General features: G+C 37.2%; 1 protein-coding gene across 4 annotated transcripts in view; it reads left to right on the plus strand.

Annotated features, from left to right (window-relative positions):
* Positions 1–21666, plus strand: part of CA1 (carbonic anhydrase I) — a 57341-nt gene that overhangs the window by 32778 nt on the left and 2897 nt on the right. The window contains exons 2-8 of one of the 4 annotated variants that reach the window (XM_011995640.1): positions 1351–1404; positions 3257–3331; positions 11402–11462; positions 14502–14699; positions 15888–16006; positions 19270–19365; positions 20326–20388. In XM_011995640.1, the coding sequence (XP_011851030.1) occupies positions 11426–11462; positions 14502–14699; positions 15888–16006; positions 19270–19365; positions 20326–20388 (513 nt within the window). In that variant the 5' untranslated portion in view covers positions 1351–1404; positions 3257–3331; positions 11402–11425. Of the gene's footprint in view, positions 1–1350; positions 1405–3256; positions 3332–11343; positions 11463–14501; positions 14700–15887; positions 16007–19269; positions 19366–20325; positions 20389–21666 lie in introns of those variants that run through there. The other 3 variants (XM_011995639.1, XM_011995641.1, XM_011995642.1) reach the window with 3 other exon arrangements.

Genomic DNA, 21666 nt, shown 5'->3' on the forward strand with positions numbered 1-21666 from the left:
TTTCTCCCATTTAAGCCAGATATTTCTGCTCAAATTTTTGACCACTGGAGAGCACACAGTGACTTTTGTTTCTGGCTCAAAACAGCCTGTACTCTCCCCTCTGGGTCTTGGGTGCCTCAGCAGTATTCTTCCCAGGCCTAAACTCTCAGCCTGTGGTCTAAGCAGTCACTTGAGCCTGAACTCAACTAGTGGTCAGCATCAGACCATAGAACTGGATGGTGTAAGAGGTCCTGGATTAGAAGCTAGGCTGAGTTTGTGACCAGTCTGTCCAACTTGGCAAAACCCCATCTCTACTAAAAATACAAAAATTAGCCAAGCATGGTAGCACATGCCTGTAGTCCCAGCTACTTGGAGGCTGAAGCACGAGAATCATTTGAATCCGGGAGGCAGAGGCTGCAGTGAGCTGAGATCACACCACTGCACTCCAGCCTGGGCAACAGAGTGAGACTATGTCTCAAAAAAAAAAAATTGAGCTGGGGGCTGAGCTGGCAGGAAGGCGATGGGCAGAGCAGGGGCATGCATCCTGACACAGGCAGCAGTCAGTGGCTATGATATAAGACCAACCACAGGTCAAAGGCAAGGTCACAGTCCAAATTGGAAAACTGGGGCTAAGGTCCAGAGAGCTGAGTTGCTCCAGATGGCACAGGACAGAATGGAAAGCAGGCATACAGGTATTGGTTGGACATTCAAGCTAACCTAAATCTAGCTTCCAGAAAAGACAGGTTCACACATGTCTATTCAGGATGTAACTAAGCTATGCCCCCTCAAATGGTTTTAAGCACTTTTCCTGCTGAGGATGTAGAGAGAGGGAGCCAGGATTCTGCAAGCGCCACTTGTAACATGTAGCGAGGCCAAATGTGATTATCTCCCCTCCCACACTCAGTGCTGTCTAGCCCATATTTTACACCCTAAGAAGCCATGGGTCATTGAGTTCAAAACACACTTTCTCCATCCACCCCATGAGGTTAGGTTGAATGATTTGGGTGCAGACCTGGTGTTTAACGAGACAGGTTGGTGACATTAATGGTAATATGTAACTGTGAGTTACAAAATCAACCCACAGCTAATTTAAACAACCAGAAGTTGTGGTGCCTGAGACAGTGTCCAGCTGCCATGGTACCATTTGTTTTGTTCCTTGTTCATATTATGACGAGGGGATTAAGTTGTGTTCAAATTAGCTTCATCTAGACACTGCAGTTCAAGTCTTTCGTCAGTAGCTGCATTTTAATCCTACTGGGTTTAATAACAATACTAAAAATCTTTATGGTATGTCATTTAATCATCGACCTTTGCATGACTTCAACAGCAGCCTTACAAGTAACAAAGAATAAATCCTGTGCTTGCCTCTAGGTTTTCTGCAGAGGTAGTGAAAAGAACTGGATTTTCAAGTTCACTTTGGAAGAGGCAAGTAGGAAGGAGACTGAAAGCTGCTCGTAAATCAGTAAATCAGTTGCTTTAGGCAGGACACCTGCCCTGTCAGTCTCAGCTACATCCAAATGGAAAAATGGGTGATCTAGGATTACCCTCAGGCAATGCCAATAGCCAAGGCACTAAAAGGTCACATCTATTATTGCTGGCATTTCTCTCCCCACTGGGCTGTTTTTTGAGTGGATGTCATACTCATCTCATACAGAAGGCATGTCCATCATGCTAGGGCAGTGCTGTCAATATTGGATCTAATAAAATAAATCCTATTTTTCTTTTCCACAAACTTCGTTATACCTTATACCTAGCTGCTGCTAAAAGATGATTCCTTTTTTCCTTACCACTCCAACATTACATTTTAGGGACATGAATCCTTAAGCAAAGTTTCATTTGCTGCCTCTGATTTTAAAGTCAAAATGAGTCTTTTAAAAACATTAACCAAAATAAATGGCACAGTGAGTGCCATACTCAGAAGAGGCTACATAAAGCCACGACATAAGCAGTCAATGCTCCCTTGGAAGAAGCCACTGGCCTTTACTAATAATATCATGTTCGCCAGCAAACAATTTGGCACCGTTTGCGTAGCATCAGAAGTTGGGGGAGGACTAGAAACACAATCTTAACACACAAAAACAAATGTGGATAAAAAAGTGTAGCGACAGCTGTTGCCAGCTGCAAGCAACCACGCAGTAAAATCCTGTCCAGCTCTGCAGAGGACTGTATGAGGACTCTTGGAGCCTGAGATAGGAGCGACAAAAGATTGCATTGTAAGAACATCGAACGTGAACCCTGGCTAGCAAGCACCCCTAGGAATTACCAACAGGAGGAATTGAGAGCATTGCCAAGAATTCATCTTCCCCAGATCGAATCACTGCGTAAAATCAGCCCTATTTATTCTAAGAAGTCCACATGAATAAGCTTCATTCTAACTGAGCGGTTCTTAGTCTATGAGGCCCACAAGAACTCCTTTGGACTCCGCGGATCTCCATTTTAAAAGTGTTATTGACACAAACCTGGGGAGGTGTTTTTCCTGGAGTTCTTTCTCACCAGACCGGTTCTGGCTGCCTCCTGGGTGATGATGGAAAACTGAGGCACTTGCCAACATGTCATCCCCTCATTTTGCAACCCTCAGGCAGTTGCACAAAGGCTATGTGGAACTTTACCAACTAGTTAAAGGCAGAGTCTGGGACAGTCTTAAAGGAATTAGGACGACTGCAATGTCCAGGTGGTGCATATTAAGGAACTCCATCACAGGGCCAGATAAACTAGGTGCAAGGGGATGCAATTAAGAGCCTTTCATTCAACACCTTTTCACTCATAACCCTGGGATTTTGAAACGCAGAGCTTTTCAAGTCACACTTGAAAACTGTTGCCTAAGCAGCCTCTCCAGAGTTTTCTGATTCCAGAAGCTAAAAGAGCCCTAAGAAACCACAGGAGAAGCTGCCTTGCACTCTTTCTGTGGGAGTCACTGAGGACAGAGTTACATGGTATCAAAGATCTTTAAGAGGTCTGAAAATTCTTCACTTACTTAGAGCTAAACCCATCTTAGAAATCTGCTTATTTAATATGTTTAGGTAACTGTCATTTGCCTGGAGCAACTTGAAAAAAAAAAATGTTTAGAAAGTAAAACAGGAAATTCAGAATAAAACATGACCTTAACCAGCTAAATTAATTGCCCAAGTAATCTTTTGCATAAAGGAAACAGGATCAGGAAGGACTTTCATTCAAACCTTGCTATTTTGCCTTTAGCTAAGAGGACAGGATTCTTTTCTGAAATTTTGCTGTGAAGATCCTAATAAATAATTTTGCTTTTTTCTCCTTCCTATTCTAGAAATAGAAGGGAGGAGGATCTATTTTGTTCCATCCTGTGGGCTGATCCTTTACACCTAGGACTGGGAGAAATAAAGTAGATTTTTGTGGAAATGTAGAATATGCATTCACCAGCTACACTGGAATCAGCAAGCATAGATCACGAGTAGCTTGGTCTCTCCACACAAATGTGAGAATAGTAGGCCCTGAAAGAGCCTCAGTAGGGATGCCTGTGATAGCTTTGTGGGCTGGGCAGGCTGGCTGTGGAGATGCAAAACCCACAGCATGCAGCATGCATTCTCTCCAAAGATAATGATGGTCTATACCCCATCATCAGTGCCCAGGGACAAAATCAAGCCAAAATTATAGGGTCTGTTTTAGGGAAACTACAATGATGTTGTGAGGTAATAGTTTCCCATATGACTAAACTCTTTTGTGATAATAAAGTAAAAAGTAATGAAAAAGTTATTGTTAGTTTGATTTTATAATTTACCATAGTGGGGAGAATTCTTGACCCAGAGTTTAAAGACTTGACATTCCACTTTTAACACTTCCATCTGACTTTGGACAAGTGGCTTAACTTTCTCATCTGTAAAAGCCTCTTTCTTCCTTTTGAAATGGAAATACTGATATTTGTTTTTCTCAGCCTCCGAACTTCTTAAAAGTTATACATTAAGATCATGTGAGTAAAGAAATTACCGGAGTAAAATGGTCTCATTCTATTGGGTTACTCTAAAAAGAAACTATTTCTATTTCTTTCTTTAAAAGCACCTGTTGTGTCCTTAGTGTAGAGGCTAAAAGTAAAAAGACTTTTTAAAAATCAGAAAGCACTTGTAATCATTCCATTTATTCCTTCCCCATTTATTAGAAAAACTCCAGGATGAGGGGGTCGGATTATGTCCCTTGGTTTCAAGGCTGATCAGCTAATGTACATCATCCAATTCTTGGAAGCTCAGACATAGCCTTGTGTCTTCCTTAACACCTGGCTGCATTTCAGTTTCAACCATAGCCCACAGTTTTCTATTAGTAGTAGTACACTCAGTAAAAAGTAAAAGCCATCTTTTACTGTGCATCTGCTATGTGCATTAATCGCTAATCCTCATTTAGAAAATATTTTTAGGTATTTTATACTTATTAACCCAGGTTTATCGTAAAGAAATAGCATTACTCAAAGAAATTGGGTTAGACAGATAAAAAAAATTTACAGTTAATACTAATGTAAAAATAACTGTGAAGCAAAAGACAGTCTAGAGACTAAAGGAGCATTGTAGATATTACATCATCCTCATTGTATGTCTTTGTTTACTCTTTTAAGATCAGTAAAGAAGACCTCTGTAATGTACGTTTTCTGTGAACTCTGTCCTTGAGTAATGAGTCGTTCTGCAAATCATTAGTTCAACTAGTGCTCTTGCCACTTTTCTTTGATAGATCTACTAAGACAAAGATCGGATAAAAGTAAATTAAAAAGACAATCTCCTGCATGCAACAATTGATATTTCCAGTACTAGAGCGCATTTAGTTATTGTACCTGTCTTCACTTAATCATGGCTCTGACTTGAGCATTTGATTTAAAAACTACTGCAAAGCAAGTCACCACCCTGTATTTAGCATACTGACTCAATAGGTAAAAGGGCATCACAAAAAATGAATGAAAAAAAATTTCTTCACTGGAGTTAGGTACTAGTAAAAGCATTAAAAATTCAAGAAATTTTATGGGGAGAAATCTCATTTAGAAAAACAGTGAGTAGTTTTTGAAGTGGCTGTTGAAATGAATATTAATTCAGTATTCTTCCTGAAGGAGAAAGTAAGTCAAGAAAACAGCATTTAGGATTTTAAAAAATGTTTGTAAAAGTCTACAAATATGTTTTTAAAATATTACCTGGAAATATTTGTTAAAAACATAGATTCCCAGGTCTTGCATGCAGAGATTTTGATTCAGTAGTGTTATAATTATACATCACTTCAGTATAAATAACTTTTGTTCATATAATCTAATGCCTAATAGGAATGCTTGATAGTGTCCTAATCAGGACCTGCCCTCTTCAGAGGTGGCTACTTAGTTATTTGTAGTGAAATCAACACCTGAAGTTTTGTTATTTACTATAAAAGATGTTAGAAAGAATTTCGTACAATTAGTGGTATCAAGAGTACCTGAGAAGTAACTGAGAAGCAAAAATTTTCTGGACCCAGAAAATGTCTTGTATGAACATAGGAGTGGAGAAGCCCAGCACTCAAATGCCACTGATGGAGTATGTGAGGTCTAAGCCCCACTGAACCCAGCTCCCTGACCCAAAAGAGGTCTTGATGTCACTGACGTCTGTTTGGAGTGAGCTTTTCATGCAAGGTGCTCGTTGGTGAGCCTCACTTGCAGCCAGCCCACCTGAAACAACAGGCAAGTCATATGACTATTTTCTGGCTATTTGCTTATAACACATGTACACTTGGGAAATTTGATTGTTGAAGACTTGCTTTCACTGAAATGTACCTCTTGGTAATTAGATTGTGGGGGTGGAGTCATCTAACTCCCAGATACCTCTAACAAAGCTACCAATACTTACTAAAAGAGCTTATTTGTTGATCGTCTAAACTGGCCAAGGCCATTCACAAAAATAAAGGATTGGTTGAGACACACACATTGTATTTTAATATCACTTCAGGTGACTTTGAAGCAGGTGATTTACAAACCACACATTGGGAACCCACTGGATTAAGAAAAGACATGTCAATACACATGTATTTTAGAAATCTAGTCTTTGATAAAAGGATTTGAGAGCTAACAAAGCTGATTTCAGGAGTAAGAAGACATTTTTTTTTAATCTTAAAAAGATTTTAGGTAGCTAGAACCCCCAAACAGATGCATGAAGGATGTTACAACAAAGTAACTAATAGAACTGACCTTCACTTCACTTAATATTTACATTGAGAACTTATCTTTTTTCATATTTACATGTAGGATTTAGTCTAATATACAGCAAACAGGTATCTATGAAGCAAGTGCTTGAATTTTAGGCCACTTGCAATATTTGAACTATTTTGTTTTATATTATCATCTATTTGCCTGAGAGTTAAAATCAAATTCTTTTTTTTTTTTTTTTTTTTGAAGCTTACGTTGATCATTTATATTAGTGCAGAATTTTCTTATTTATTTATTTAGAGATGGAGTTTCACTCTTGTTGCCCAGGCTGGAGTGCAGCGTCACAGTCTTGGCTCACTGCAACCTCTGGCTCCTGGGTTCAAGCGATTTTCCTACCTCAGCCTCCCAGGTAGCTGGGATTACAGGTGCCCACCACTACACCTGGCTAATTTTTTGTATTTTCAGTAGAGACGGGGTTTCATCATGTTGGCCAGGCTGGTCTCAAATTCCTGACCTCAGGTGATCCACCTGCTTCAGCTTCCCAAGGTGCTGGGATTACAGGCACAAGCCACCATGTCTGGCAGAAGTTTATGATTTACAAATCATTAATGCATGTTATTTTCTTTTTAGGTGGAAAATGTTACTTAATAGTGTCATCATCTGTTCTATAAAGACTCATTTGTTTCCCAAACAGTTATAGAAGATAAGATACAATAGTATATTTTCAATTTTAAGAACAAATTTGGGGATAGTACTATTAACCTGCCCAAGTTATCCTTCATGCAGTAGAAGAGATTCCTAATTATTAGCATAAAAGTTCACAAGACATTCTCTGAATGTGTGTCTTTCTAGCCAGTAATTTCAATAAGCATGACAGTCAATGAGATATACTTAAAACTTAATATTTTCAAAAGCATGAAATTGTAAGACATTGTGAATGCCTCTATGCATGTATTAAAATGCTTACATATAAAGAGTTGACTTGGTTGTTAAAAAACACTCATTAGCAGATTAACAACTGCCTTAAAAATAAAATGTTCTAAGACAGGAAATAAAAGGTTGAAACTTTTCTTTAGTTACAGTAATAAAAGTCATAAGAGTGATGGATTTTTGAAATTTGTATGTCAAAAGTTCAAACTATATTTGAAGAGTTAGATTTTGACACTTACAAAGTGTCAAAAACTTGACACTTACAAAGATCAGTGTTCTCATTCTCCCAGTAATGACTGACAGACACAGACGGGTCACTTCATTCCTCCCATTAATAGAACTGAGAGGGGAAAGGCTTTTTCCTTAATCCAAAAACAAGCATGAGTATAGCAAAGCTCATTCACATGCCCAAATATCAATGTACCACAGAACCTGAGTTCAGATCAGTGCACTTGGGTAAGCATAGTCCCTGATAAATATTCTGTTCTTCTATATCTTTAAAAATATACAATAGTTTAAATTTAAAATGACCATTTAATTATCCTCTCTATAAGTGTTTATTGAGTACCACTGTTTTCCAGGCATGTTATAGGTGAAGAGAACATGGTGGTGAAAAAAAATTATCAAGGTTTTATCATATCATAGAGATGCCACTTTAGAGATGATTATAGACATTAAGTAAATTAATTTCATAATACAAGCAAGATAATTTCAAGATGCGACAAATGCTACGAAAGAATAAGACAGAATGATATAATGGAGTGACTGGGAAAAGGGGGACATGTGAATTTGGAGTTCAGGAAAGTCATATCTAAGCAGGAGATATTTGAGGCCGTACAAAGGTCTGGGTACAGAGCAACCCAGACAGTAGGACAGCAAGCACAAAGGTCCTAAAATGGAAACAAGCTCGGTATGGATGGAGACAAATACAAACACTGGAAGGAATAAAGTTACCAACACAGCTTTGTTACTGGTGATGAGAAAGCCCAACTGAGAGAAAATGATAACTGTGAAATCCAGATAACCCATCCTGCCACTTCAGTTGATTAATCAGAATGTCTAGTTGTCTCAATGCAGGAATGTCCGGGCTAATATCACCATTTTCCATGACCCACTTCTCCACTGGAAATAAGATTTATCTTGCCACCCCAAATGATACCATTTCTGGAGGGGCAGGGAATTTAGGAAGCAATGTGAAAGTCAGGCCTAATTTAATAGTCAACAATGACATTTATTTTCACAATATATATTTCCTCATTTTAGGGAAAATATGAATCCCAGGAAAGCCACTTATTGTTGTGGAACTCTAAGCATTGTAGAACAGCTATGGCTTTTTGGAATTTGGTCCTGCCAAGGTGTGGATTTTTCCTTTCAGTGGCATTTAGTAGATCTCACCCATAACTAGGCATAGATGACACTTTTTTTCACTTTTTGTTCCTTTTATACCAGAGAGTTATTTTCTAAGTACAAATTTAAATTTGAAACTCACCATAATTTATTTGCTTCCAGAAGAGTTCATGTTTTTAATTTTATTTCAAATAAAAATTAGATGAAAAGTATCAAAGGAACTAGAAGAATAAAAGTTAAAATAAGAACTACTAAGGCTCTTAAATATAATTTAAAAGTATATATATATATATATATTTATTTTTAGTTTAGAAAAGCAGAGGCTGTGTAGATTAAACTCCTTCTCGGTAGGCAAAAGTAGCCCAAAGATCATCCTGGAAAAGTATACTGGGAGGAGACTGTTGGTGAAAGTGAAGTGAATACAAAATTAAACATCTTGAATTTGGCATAGATTCAGCTGGGAGAAGCAAAAATTTGTAAGCAGAGAAAGAGGGATAAAGGTAAGTGGGAAGGGTGTTTGGACTCATAAAGGCTCGTTAAACTTTATATCCTTTCTCTATATAATTTTCTGCCTGAGGCAGTACACTAGCACACCCTGGGTACATTATAAAATAAAAGGTGATAATAGTTAGGGTCCAGTGTCATTCTGCACCTAAAACTTTAAATAAATTACCATTCCATATGGATGTTAAAGCATTCATGTAACAAATCATCACATAATCATATACTGAAAGGGGGTTGCCGGTTTTCAAATTTGTTGATTAATAAAGCAGTTCAAGCTAAAGTTACTTTTCACAAAGTATACAATATTAGGAGGCAAATTACCTGGCAAAGGGTAGCCTGCTCCTGTCACTCCATGAGCTTCCAGAGTGAAGTGAGCCCAAGGATGAAGCCTGACTCTTGGTCATCTTGAGCCAAACCAAGCTACATCACCTAATCCAATCCTCCAGAAAACAGAATCAACTAGAGGTCAGTGGACAATTGTTGACAGTGGAAGGTTGAGAAAATGTATTAGCTTTGGAATTAGACAGATCTAGGTTTAAACCCTAGGCTTATGGGATATAAACAGCCACTTGCAAGTTTTGTAACCCTGAGGAGGTGTTTTCACCTCTGTAAGCCACAATTTTTTTTTAATATAAAACACAATTATTTATTTATTTATTTATTTATTCCAGAAACAGGGTATCACTATGTTGCCCAGGCTGATCTGGAACTCGTAGGCTCAAGAGATCCTCCCATTTCAGCCGAAAACACAGATTTTAATGCCCAATTTTGTTATAATAAGAATTAAATAAGTTGATGCACGTCAAGTTTTTAGCACAGCAGTTGATCCCTATTGGGCCTTCAATAAACAGTACTTTGAAAAAAAAATAATTCCCTTTTAAACAATATCTTCTTATGCTTACTGAAGCCATAGAATGGGAGCTTGCGTCTCTTCCCACTCTGTGGATGTTCATGACCACATCCCACTCTGCCTATAAGACAATGCACCATCATTAACTGCAAAGGAGCAAACAACGTGTCTCCAGTCAGCCTTGGTGAAAATTGTCCTGATCCTTCTCTTCTTTCAAGGGTTGCAGCAGCTCCTTACAGTGTGAAACGAGGAATGACTATCATGGCATGAAAAAAGCATCACTATGGAAGCTTATTTTTCTTTTTTTTTTGAGACGGAGTCTCGCTCTGTCGCCCAGGCTGGAGTGCAGTGGCCGGATCTCGGCTCACTGCAAGCTCCGCCTCCCGGGTTCCGGCCATTCTCCTGCCTCAGCCTCCTGAGTAGCTGGGACTACAGGTACCCGCCACCTCGCCCGGCTAGTTTTTTGTATTTTTTTTAGTAGAGACCGGGTTTCACCGTGTTAGCCAGGATGGTCTCGATCTCCTGACCTCGTGATCCGCCCGTCTCAGCCTCCCAAAGTGCTGGGATTACAGGCTTGAGCCACCGCGCCCGGCGGAAGCTTATTTTTCTGGTTGTCTTCTCTTTAAGCATGTTTAGAGCTTTGAATATGTAGAACTGGTCAGAGTCTGGCACATTCTAATCAGTTTTCTTTGCCTTCCTGAAAAGTCCTGTGTAGCTTCTCATCATTGAGTGGGCATCAGTTTTCATCTTGGTCCAGGTTTAACTTGGACTTAAGAGTATTGTGAGCATAGGAGGGGAATTAATTGTGGCATTTGGTGAAGGTAAGTGAAGAAGGCAACTGGATTAGGAGGCTGAAGTCTTGGCTTCTTGGCTTGTTGCTAGTTATGGCAAAGTACCTCAACATCTCTCAATTACAAAATGCTAATTCTTACTATATAGGATTTGTATGTATGTGTGATGGTGAAATAAAATAATAAGAAAGGAGTTTATAAATTATATAGAACTATTACAAAGGAAGACTTTCATTCTAGTAGACCTATTTGATGTATCAAATAAATATTGGGCCATATTTAACTTTAATATTAATAAAATCTTCTCCATTTATGAATTCCAATATTGCTCCAAAAAGGACTTTATTCTTACCCTGTACATCTGTAAAATGTACCATTATAAATAACATATATTACAAATGATTAGTAATTTAATTATCTGATTTTAAATTAACATTATGATACTAGTTCAGACCAGCCTGTAAACACACAAATTATTCTCCTGATAAATTACTTTTGCTTATATTGCTTAAGTAACTAACAAAGGTAGAGTTGGAAATCTTAAGTGTACAAAATATTTTCCATTTAGAAAATCTAAAGAATTATATGTGATAATATTAAGCCATATCTTCTACTAACATGAGTGAAACAGGACTTGGCTTTATAAAATCTAGGATTTGATCATTCTCTTTTACAATATAAGAAAATAAAGCAATTGAAACTAACATAGCCCTTGTAGAATTTTTTACAACACTTTTTTTAGATATGTGTACTTCCTGATAAGCAGAGATGATGAAATAATGGCCTATTAAGGGCAAACAAGTTTCTATAAAAATGCCCAAGCAGGGATTTAAGGCATCTCCTGGACGCACAGTTGCAGTTAGTTATTCCAGGTATTATTTTTGTTTTCAGAAAAAGAAAATTCAGTAGAAGACAATGGCAAGTTCAGACTGGGGATATGATGACAAAAATGGTAAGAGTTCTCCTGTTTATATAGATCAAAATGATAGCTTCTTTCCATTTCCAACAGAAGAGATATTAAGCATTTAAAATAACGGTACAGCCATAGGTTAATTGTTGAACTGGCTGCTTTAAATAATTATACTATCTTTGCATGTGTTCTTAGCATTGTCTTTTGGGGCATGACTGACTACAAAATATGTTTGATATATGTACAGACATACCTCAGAGATACTGCAGGTTCAGGTTCAGACCCCTATCATTAAGCAAATATCACAAGAAAGCAAGTCATATAAAATTTGGAGTTTTCCAGGGCATTTAAAAGTTATGTTTACACTATGCTGTTGTCTATTATGTGCAATAGCATTATGTCTAAAAAATATACCTACCTTAATTAAAAATACTTTATTGCTACAATATGCTAGTGATCATCTGAGCCTTCAGAAGTACTAATTTTTTTTTTCTTTAAGTCAGAGTCTCACTCTGTCGCCCAGGCTAGAGTGCAATGGCACGATCTAGGCTCACTGCAACCTCTGCCTCCCAGGTTCAAGTGATTCTCCTGCCTCAGCCTCCTGAGTAGCTGAGACTACAGGTGCCCACCACCACACCTAGCTAGTTTTTTTGTATTTTTAGTAGAGATGGGGTTCCACCGTGTTAGCCAGGATGGTCTCGATCCCCTGACCTCATAATCCACCCTCCTTGGCCTCCCAAAGTGCTGGGATTACAAGTGTGAGCCACCACGCCTAGCCAAGTATTAATCTTTTTGATGGAGAGGGTCTTGCCTCAATGTGGATGACTGCTGACTGATCAGGTGGTGGTTGCTGAAGGTTGGGAAGGCTCCAAGTTATCCATGACTTTGGAATCAACTTCTTCCAAACTCCTATTAATGTTGATAACTTGACCTTCTCCCATGAATTATGAATGTTCATGCAGAATGGTGAATCCTTTCTAGACAACTTCAATTTCCTTTACTCAGATCCATCATAAAAAAATTATTATCTATGGGAACTACAGGCTTACAAAATGTATTCTTAAATAAGATTTGAAAGTTGAAATTTTTCCTTGATCCATAGACTGCAGAATAGATGCTGTGTTAGTAGGCATGAACATAACATCAATCTCCTTGTACATCTCCATCAGAGCTCCTGGGTGACCAGGTGCATTGCCAATGAGCAGTGATATTTTGAAAGGAATCTTCTTTTACAGAGGAGTAGAGCTCAACAGTGGGCTTCAAAATATTCAGTAAACCAGGCTGTAAACAGATGTGCTGTCATTCAGGCTTTGTTGTTCCTTTTAGAGAACACAGGCAGAGTAGATTGAGCATAATTCTTAACGGTCCTAGGATTTTCAGAATACTAAATGAGTGTTGGCTTCAACTTAAAGTCAACAACTGCATTTGACCCTAACAAAAGAGTCAGGCTGTTTTTTAAAACTTTGAAACCATGCATTGACTTCTCCTCTCTCGCTATGAAAGTCTTAGATGTTATCTTCTTCCAATAGAAGGCTGTTTTGTCTACTCTGAAAATCTGTTCTTTAGTGTAGTCACTTTCATTGGTTATCTTAGCTAGATCTTCTGCATAACTGTCTGCAGCTTCTGTATCAGCACTTGCCAGTTCACCTCGCACTTTCATGTCATGGAGATGGCATCTTTCTTTAAATCTCATAAACCAACCTCCACTAGCTTCTAACTTTTCTTCTGCAGCTTTTTTGCCTTTTTCAGCCTTCACAGAATTAAAGAGAGCTGTAAGCTTGTGTAATTAGGATTTGGCTTAAGGGAATGTGGTTGTTGGTTTGATCTTCTATCCAGACTACTCAAACTTTCTCCATATCAGCAATAATGCTTCTTTGCTTTCTTATCATTTGTGTGTGCACTGGTGTAGCATGTTTAATTTTCTCTAGGAACTTTTCTTTTGCATTCACAACTTGGCTAACTGGTACAAAAAGTCTACTTTTTGGCTGGTCTCAACTCTTGACATGCCTTCCTCACTGGGCTTAATCATTTCTAGCTTTTGATTCAAAGTGAGAAACATGTGACTCTTCCTCTTACTAGAATACTTACAGGTCATTGTAGGGTTATTAATCAGATTAATTTCAATATTGTTGTCTCAGGGAATAGGAAGACTTATAGAGAGGGAGAGAGATGGGGAACAGCCAGTCAATAAAGTAGTTAAAACACACACAATATTTACAGGCTAAGTTCATCATCTTACTTGGACATGGTTTATGGTGCCACAACACTATTACAATAGTAACATCAAAGATCACAATGATAGATATATGAACAATTAAAAAGTTTAAAATATTGTGAGAATGACCAAAATGTGACACAGAGACGTGAAGTAAACACATGCTGTTGAAAATATGCCCCTAATAAGCTTACTTGATGCAAGATTGCTACAAATCTTCAGTTTGTAAAAAATGCAATATCTGCAAAGCACAATAAAGTGAAATTCAATAAAATGAGGTATGCTTGTATTAGAAATCTATTGCTGATAATAAAATATGTATAATCTAATCCTGTATACTATGAGTATAGATCTATATTAGTAGTATTGACAAATACATTATTTTATAGTATAATATAGAAAAGAGACCAGGGCAGTGGCTCATGCCTGTAATCCCAGCACTTTGGGAGACAGAGGCGGGTGGATCACTTGAGGTCAGGAGTTCGAGACCAGCCTGGACAACATGCTGAAACCCCATCTCTACTAAAAATACAAAAAAAATTGGCCAGGTGTAGTGGCACATGCCTGTAATCCCAGACACTCAAGAAGCTGAGGCATGAGAATTGCTCGAGCTTGGGACACAGAGGTTACAGTGAGCCGAGAGCACATCACTGCACTGCAGCCTGGGTGACAGAGCAAGACTCTGTCAAAAAAAAGAAAGAAAGAAAAGGGACATTTTCAAACACAGAATTTTTATTAATCTTAACAGAATATCATTTAATACACTTAAACCCTAATCTAGTAAGCAAACAGGTAACTACACTCCTAAAACTTGGAATCAAGCATTTGATAAAGTATTGATTTTACACATGTGTTTGTCCTTGTAGGTCCTGAACAATGGAGCAAGCTATATCCCATTGCCAATGGAAATAACCAGTCCCCTGTTGATATTAAAACCAGTGAAGCCAAACATGACACCTCTCTGAAACCTATTAGCGTCTCCTACAACCCAGCCACAGCCAAAGAAATTATCAATGTGGGACATTCCTTCCATGTAAATTTTGAGGACAACGATAACCGATCAGGTGAGCTGAAAGACCCTGCTGATATTTTTTTTCTTACAGTCTACTGGGGTAGTTTAAAAAATAGTACTTGAGAAACATGACACCCATTCTAAGTCTTTTGTGCTTGTGTGTAGCGTTGCTGTAATCTAGTGAGGCATCCTGGACTTCTGGAAAATGCCCAGGTGGTAAAGACAATTTTTGAAATTCCCAGCTCTGTATTTTCAGTCTTTCTTCTCAAAGTCACCATCACATCTCTTCTGGTCATTCTGGTATCTGTGTGCTCACTTCACTCTCTCTGAATAAACAGTATTTATCCAGAAAGGTCTAGTGAACCAGTCATTACAAATATAACAACTGAAAAGAAAAATATTTTCTAATTGGGATGAAGATGAATGAGCACAGTAGAAAAGAAAAACAAAGCAGTGACTGAATTATCCTTATACTCCAGAATCTGGAACAAATTTTGCTACAGAGTTAGCTTTTCATGAAGGTTTATTGAATATTTTATTAAATGACAATTCCATAAAACAGTTCTACTGATTTAAAATGCTAAACTTGTTTGCGAGCTTCTGAAGCCTAAATTTTAAGTACCTTGGGGCTATGTCCATTATTAATATTAGATTAGGTCTGGTATGATGTGCATTTAGCTAATATTATCATTCGATAGGCTCTCCAAACAAAGTTTTAAGAGTGTCCCACTGCCCCACTGGTACTCTCTCTTGGTCCTTGGCCAGGGATTCTCAACAAAGCTGTCAAGATACACTGTTGTGTCTTCATCAGTTGCAGAGTAGGTGATGAATGGTTCGTTACTCAAAATAAACTACTAAAGATTTTTGATGCATATTGTCTATGTTGAAAGAATGAAAGAATAAACTTGCAAATAAAAGGAGATTCAAGGACAGCCCTGTAATGATATAATTCACTCACCTTGCAATATGCCTTCTAGGAGTTGGAAATAGGTAAAATTATAGCTCTTGTGCTGGGAAATGTATATAACTCATGGAATATCTCATCAATGCCACAGTCAGGTGTGTACCATACATATGACTGTCATCCTCATAGATGTGGGGTAAAACAAGATGAAAGTTTAGGCACTAATGTTTGTTTTCACTTCTAGTCAACACAATTTAGTGTTGGTTTGTATTAAATGCAAAAATAAGCTAGAGTTTGCAGAGTATCAGACTAACAATCGGTTCCCTTTTCTTCCAGTGCTGAAAGGTGGTCCTTTCTCCGACAGCTATAGGCTCTTTCAGTTCCATTTTCACTGGGGCAGTTCAAATGAGTATGGTTCTGAACATACAGTGGATGGAGTGAAATATTCTAGCGAGGTAATGTAATTTAGTAAGTGAAAGATAATTACCTTGAGAGTACTCCCAGAAGCAGTTTCTCCCTTCTCTCCTAAAACAACATCATAACGACTCCAAAGGAATGAGTGTTCCACTAATGAACTCCCAGGTTCCATTAAAATCAAGCACAGACACATAACGTTTGGCAAGAGAGTGAAATGTTTCATGTGGAAAGAGGCAGCTAAACTCCTGAGCCCAAGATTCACCTTTCCCTGAGAATGCCTCAAAAACTGTTACCTTGATATCATGGCTAGCTTCAAAGGGTGACACTGCTCTCCTTTAAAGCTCTAACCTCAAATGGAACACACAACCATTTCCTCTTTATTTAAATGTTCAAGTTTGGACACACCAGCAGTATGGTTGTGACCAAGCTGGGACAATTCAATGAGACTCTACTATCAGCTCGAATTTAACCATAGCAATGGTCACAGAGAACAGCATACACCTAGATGAGGGTCTGAGCTTCCCTGGCTCTTAAACTGCTCTCACATGGAATTTGTGACTTATTTCAGGACATTATTATCTGTATATCCAAAGAAAAATTGGAGACATGTACACCAAACTGTCAACAGAGGGTCTGGGAGATTAAAATGGGAGAAATTTTGCTCTTTACTTTAGATGTGTGAATTATATAATACATGTGTACCCATACACGCAGGTTGACTTTTTAATTTTGCTTTCATCAAAGTGAATTCTATAATATACATAATTTTGCAACCTGCTTTTTTCTATTTACCCATTTATCACGATAATTTTTAAAAATCAAAAGACTGAATTTCGCCTCATTTTTTACTTTCTGTATAGTATTTCATTTGGGTGAATACATCATAATTTATTTAACTGCCTTCTATTGATGAACAATCACAACATATGATTTTTGTTTAATTGGTTTCTTTTCCTTTTATTAAAAAATGCTTCAGTAAATATATCTGTACATATATATTGTGCACTAATGAAAGTAATTATGTAGGATAGATTTTTACAGGGCAGATTGCCAAGTTACAAAGTATATGTATCTTTTATTCTGATAGAATATCAGTGATTGTACACAAATAAAACTTGCTTTACCTTGTGTTGTAAAGCACGACTAACACCTTTCAATGCTGTGAGAATCTGTTAATTGGATTTTCCCCTCCATAAAATTGAAGATAGATTAAAATTAAATGGACTAACAGCCTAAATTAGTATTATCTTTTTGGAAAGACAGTTGGTAGTATCCAAGAAAACTAAATTAGTGACTCTCTCACCTAAATTGAGAAAAATCAATATAACCCATGCTAGATATGAGAGACACTTAGCCACAAAGTTTAGCATGTGATTAAATTCAATTCAATAAACCTTCTTGGGATAGCTATAAGACACTAGATTTGAGAGGCAGGGCAGCCTGTTGCCTAAGAATGCAAGTACCCAGCTGACTGCCAGGGTTTGAATCAAAGCTCGACCACTTACGAGCTGTACAACTTCGAACGAATCACTCTATGCTCCAATATTCCTATATAGCGAATCTAGATAATATAACATTAGTATCCATCTCAATGATTGTTAACAGCATGAAAAGAGTAAACCCATACGGAGCACACTTAGACCAGCACCTTTCATGTTGCATGTGCTGAATAATGTTACTTAACATTTCCATAGAGACACAAGCAAGCCCTTTTCAAGCAGGGAAGTGTAGGCATAAATTATTGTGATTAAATAAATATAGTAGTAAATGGCAGTATGACTATTCACAAAGAAGCACAGGAATACAGATGTAAGAATAATTAATTACAAGTAGGGACAGAATCTAGACTGGCATGGTCAGAGGAAATTGCAATAAGTGATCTCCTGAATATACTGTCTTAATAATTCTTTTTTCATTCAACAAATATTCATTGAACACCTACAATATGCCAGACACTCTCTTTATTTATTTTTGGTTTGTATTTATTTATTTATTTTTGAGAAAGAGTCTTGCTCTCTCACCCAGGCTGGAGTCCAGAGGTGCGATCTCGGCTCACTGCAACCTCCTTCTCTCAGGTTCAAGTGATTCTCCTGTCTCGGCCTCCTGAGTAGCTGGGATTACAAGCATGCGCCACCATACCCGGCTAATTTTGTATTTTTAGTAGAAACGGAGTTTCACCACGTTGGTCAGGCTGATCTCAAACTCCTGACTTCGTGATCCGCCCTCCTCGGCCTCCCAAAGTGCTGAAATTACAGGCGTGAGATACTGTTTTTAAAAAGTACTTGTGATCAGAACTCGCATTTGATAGGGAAAATAAAAATTTCAGAGGAAGGAAGGGAAGAAGGAAGGGAGGGAGGGAGGGAAGAGAATAGGAAGAAGAGAGATTAAATAAGCGATATGGATAGAATTGTTTTGATTTGTGGTGGTTACTTGATGTTGGATGATCAGAAAAGAATTGTTTAAGGAGTGGCATTTGAGTTCAACCCTAACTGAAGACAAAAGTCTGCCACTTGAAGATCATGGGGAAGGAAATTCCAGAGAATATTAGAAGCTAATGCAAAGACTCAAAGTTGTGATGAAGTATAATCTGTAAGATGTGAATGTTGATCGGTGGGGAAAGTAAGAAATGAATGATAATTGTTGTACTTATTGATTCAGCAATTAAAAAACCTTATCCTAAGAAGGTAAATTTAAGCAGGTTTGGCAAGAAGGAAATCTAGAGTTCTATTTTGGCCAGATTAAGTTTGAAACATCTATTAGACATCCATGTAGAGATATCAAGAATACATATGTACATACTTGGATATACAAATCTAGAGTTTGCAGAAACATTAAACTGGAGATATTTGAGAGGCGTCTCAAAAGGGCACTAATGTGCTTGAAAGAATCCGTTCTTGGCCGAGACTCCCAGATACTCCAGGAACCCTTTCTCACGAATTTACTACAAAGTACCTCATGTGAGAGAAAATTACTTCAATCATTTTCCCAAAAACTAGTTAGTCATGTTTCCTGATCCTTTCATAACAAAGAGAGATACATTTAAAGGAGTAATATTAAATAACAATATTGTAGGAAAGGACATTTTGCTTACTGGTTCCAGGTTTTGCAATCTCTACTTGGCACACAGATAACCCTTCCTAAGAGTAACATGGTAACTCCTCTAATCCACTGGATAAAGGTTCACATAAGTTTTATGTATCTAAGCCAAGATACATCATCATATGGTAACAAGTTAACTTATAACGTACCTTTTGTCATCATACTGGTATAAATAATTAATTAACCAGAGTATCATTTTTAGCTTCATATAGTTCACTGGAATTCTGCAAAATACTCCAGCTTTGCCGAAGCTGTCTCAAAGGCTGATGGTTTGGCAGTTATTGGTGTTTTGATGAAGGTGAGTTACAGGTAGTTAAGTTACACAGCTCTGCTTCCAATTAGACCTCAAAATAGAAGGAAATAAGGCAACATATATTTTAGAATTTCTTATTTTAAAGTTCCCATTCAACCGATGACTACAGGTGAAAAAAATAGTTCCCTAGTATTTTATTGCTTGGTTTTATCTCTGCTTTTCCCTCTGAGAGAAATGAGTTTCAGGTGCAGGTGAGATAGAAAGGTGTTCATAGGGAAAAAGGAATTTCTATTTTCCAGCTCTTCCAAATTCCCCTTCCTCTAAACTTCCTACCTCATAGGCTCTGAAATTTATTAATTTAATATTTCATCAGGAAAGAAATATTATTAAATATTAATAAGGAAACCTGAAACCATAGATTCAGAAATTTATCAATTTAAAATCTCATTAGGAAAGAAATAAAGAGAATTTTTTCTTACAAAAAACATTCAGTTGATTTTTTTAAATGGGAGATGTTGCTCAAATACTCTATAGAAGAATCCCTGAAAAGTTCCACAAAAAAGTTATTATTAAATTGGGTATGCCTGGGTAACTAAGTAACTCTGGAAATTATAGCATCTCTACTTAACCTTTACTGAGCACTTACAATATGCCAAAAACTGTAGTAATGATAAGTAACATAACAGACCAAAATGAGAGATTTGTTTTCATGTCAGTTTTGATAAATTTCTAGATTTTGCCCTGTAAAACTTTGAACATATTGCCAACAATCAAGTTTAATCAAGTTTTTTGTTTGCTACTTTATCTGTAGGTACATATTATAAACAATTTATAGAGTACAAAGGCTCTCAAAGACATACAGCTTGAAAAACTTCTCCTTCTAAAGCAGAGAGAAAATACCTTATCTCTCGTCAGTTGCTAATTGAAAAAAAAATTAAAGCTTAGCTAAGCAGTGTTTGATTGACAATAATCTTTATCTCATACTTTATTTTCTTAAATCTCCAGCTTGGTGAGGCCAACCCAAAGCTGCAGAAAGTACTTGATGCCCTCCATGCAATTAAAACCAAGGTAAATACACTAAATAAGTAGTTTAAATCAGAGAACAAGAATTTACAAATCTATGGAAATCATTTAATGAAGTATTAAAACCGGGAAGTAGGAAGGCGATAGCAAAAGCTACCAACTAAAATCAAGGTGCTACTTCAACATTGCCTACCTCTGAGAAAGTCTCTAATGCAGGAGATTGTTTTGGTTTTTTGTTTTTCATAGTTATGGTTTATTTATTTCAGCAGAATATGGCCTGTAGAAAAGCAGATTACATAGCCATTTAAATTTGCTTGAAAAACTGTATCTAACAAAATTGTGATTTTCCATTTGATAAATAAAGATATCTCTAGTTTTTTAGCAGTACAAATATTCAGAAGTAAAGGGCATTCTTTTGAGATACGATTGATATACAATTTTTGATAACCATAACTCTCATTAGTCAACTCAAAAAATGGATTTTTTGATATACACAAACTTAGCTTTATTGTTTTAATAGTAAGTAGTTAAAACATAAATCAGAGATTTGTCATTTTTTGCAGCATGGAGAACTGTCATATTTTTGTGTAAAATAAATATGACTTATGCTGATTCTAGAAAAGATTAAACTTAAGTGAGTGTCTTATAAAGTATAAATGACAGAAGATAAAAAATAAGCCCTCAACTCAAGAGTTATCGAAAAAATATGAAAAGAAAATAGAAGGAAATAATTAGTGAAGATAAAAGCAGAAAAGAATAAAATAAGAAAGAAAATTTATGGCCGGGTGTGGTGGCTCATGCCTGCAATCCCTGCACTTTGGGAGGCCGAGGCGGGCAGATTGCCTGAGGTTTCAGGATTGAGATTGCAGGAGTTCAAGACCAGCCTGACCAACATAGTGAAATTCCATCTATACCAAAAATACAAAAAATTAGCCAGGCATGGTGGTGCACGCATGTAGTCCTAGCTACTCAGGAGGTTGAGGCGGGAGAATCGCTTGAACCTGGGAGGTGGAGGCTGCAGTGAGCCGAGATTGTGCCACTGCACTCTAGCCTGGGTAACAGAGCAAGACTCTATCTTAAATAAATAAATTTTAAAAAGAAAAATGATGACTAAGTAAAGGGTAAAATTTCATCAATAAATTGAAAAGTTGATTCTTTCGAAGAACAACAAAAAAGTCAGAATATGGGGAAGCTGGATAAAGAGAAAAAAAGCCATACATATAAAACTTTATTAGAAATAAATGGGTTATGGCTAAAGATACAGAAGAAAATTTTAAGAGACAAAATTTTTTATAACATTATGCCAATAAATTTGAAAATTTA

This window comes from Mandrillus leucophaeus, unplaced genomic scaffold (genome assembly GCF_000951045.1).
Source record: "Mandrillus leucophaeus isolate KB7577 unplaced genomic scaffold, Mleu.le_1.0 Scaffold494, whole genome shotgun sequence".
NCBI lineage: Eukaryota > Metazoa > Chordata > Mammalia > Primates > Cercopithecidae > Mandrillus > Mandrillus leucophaeus.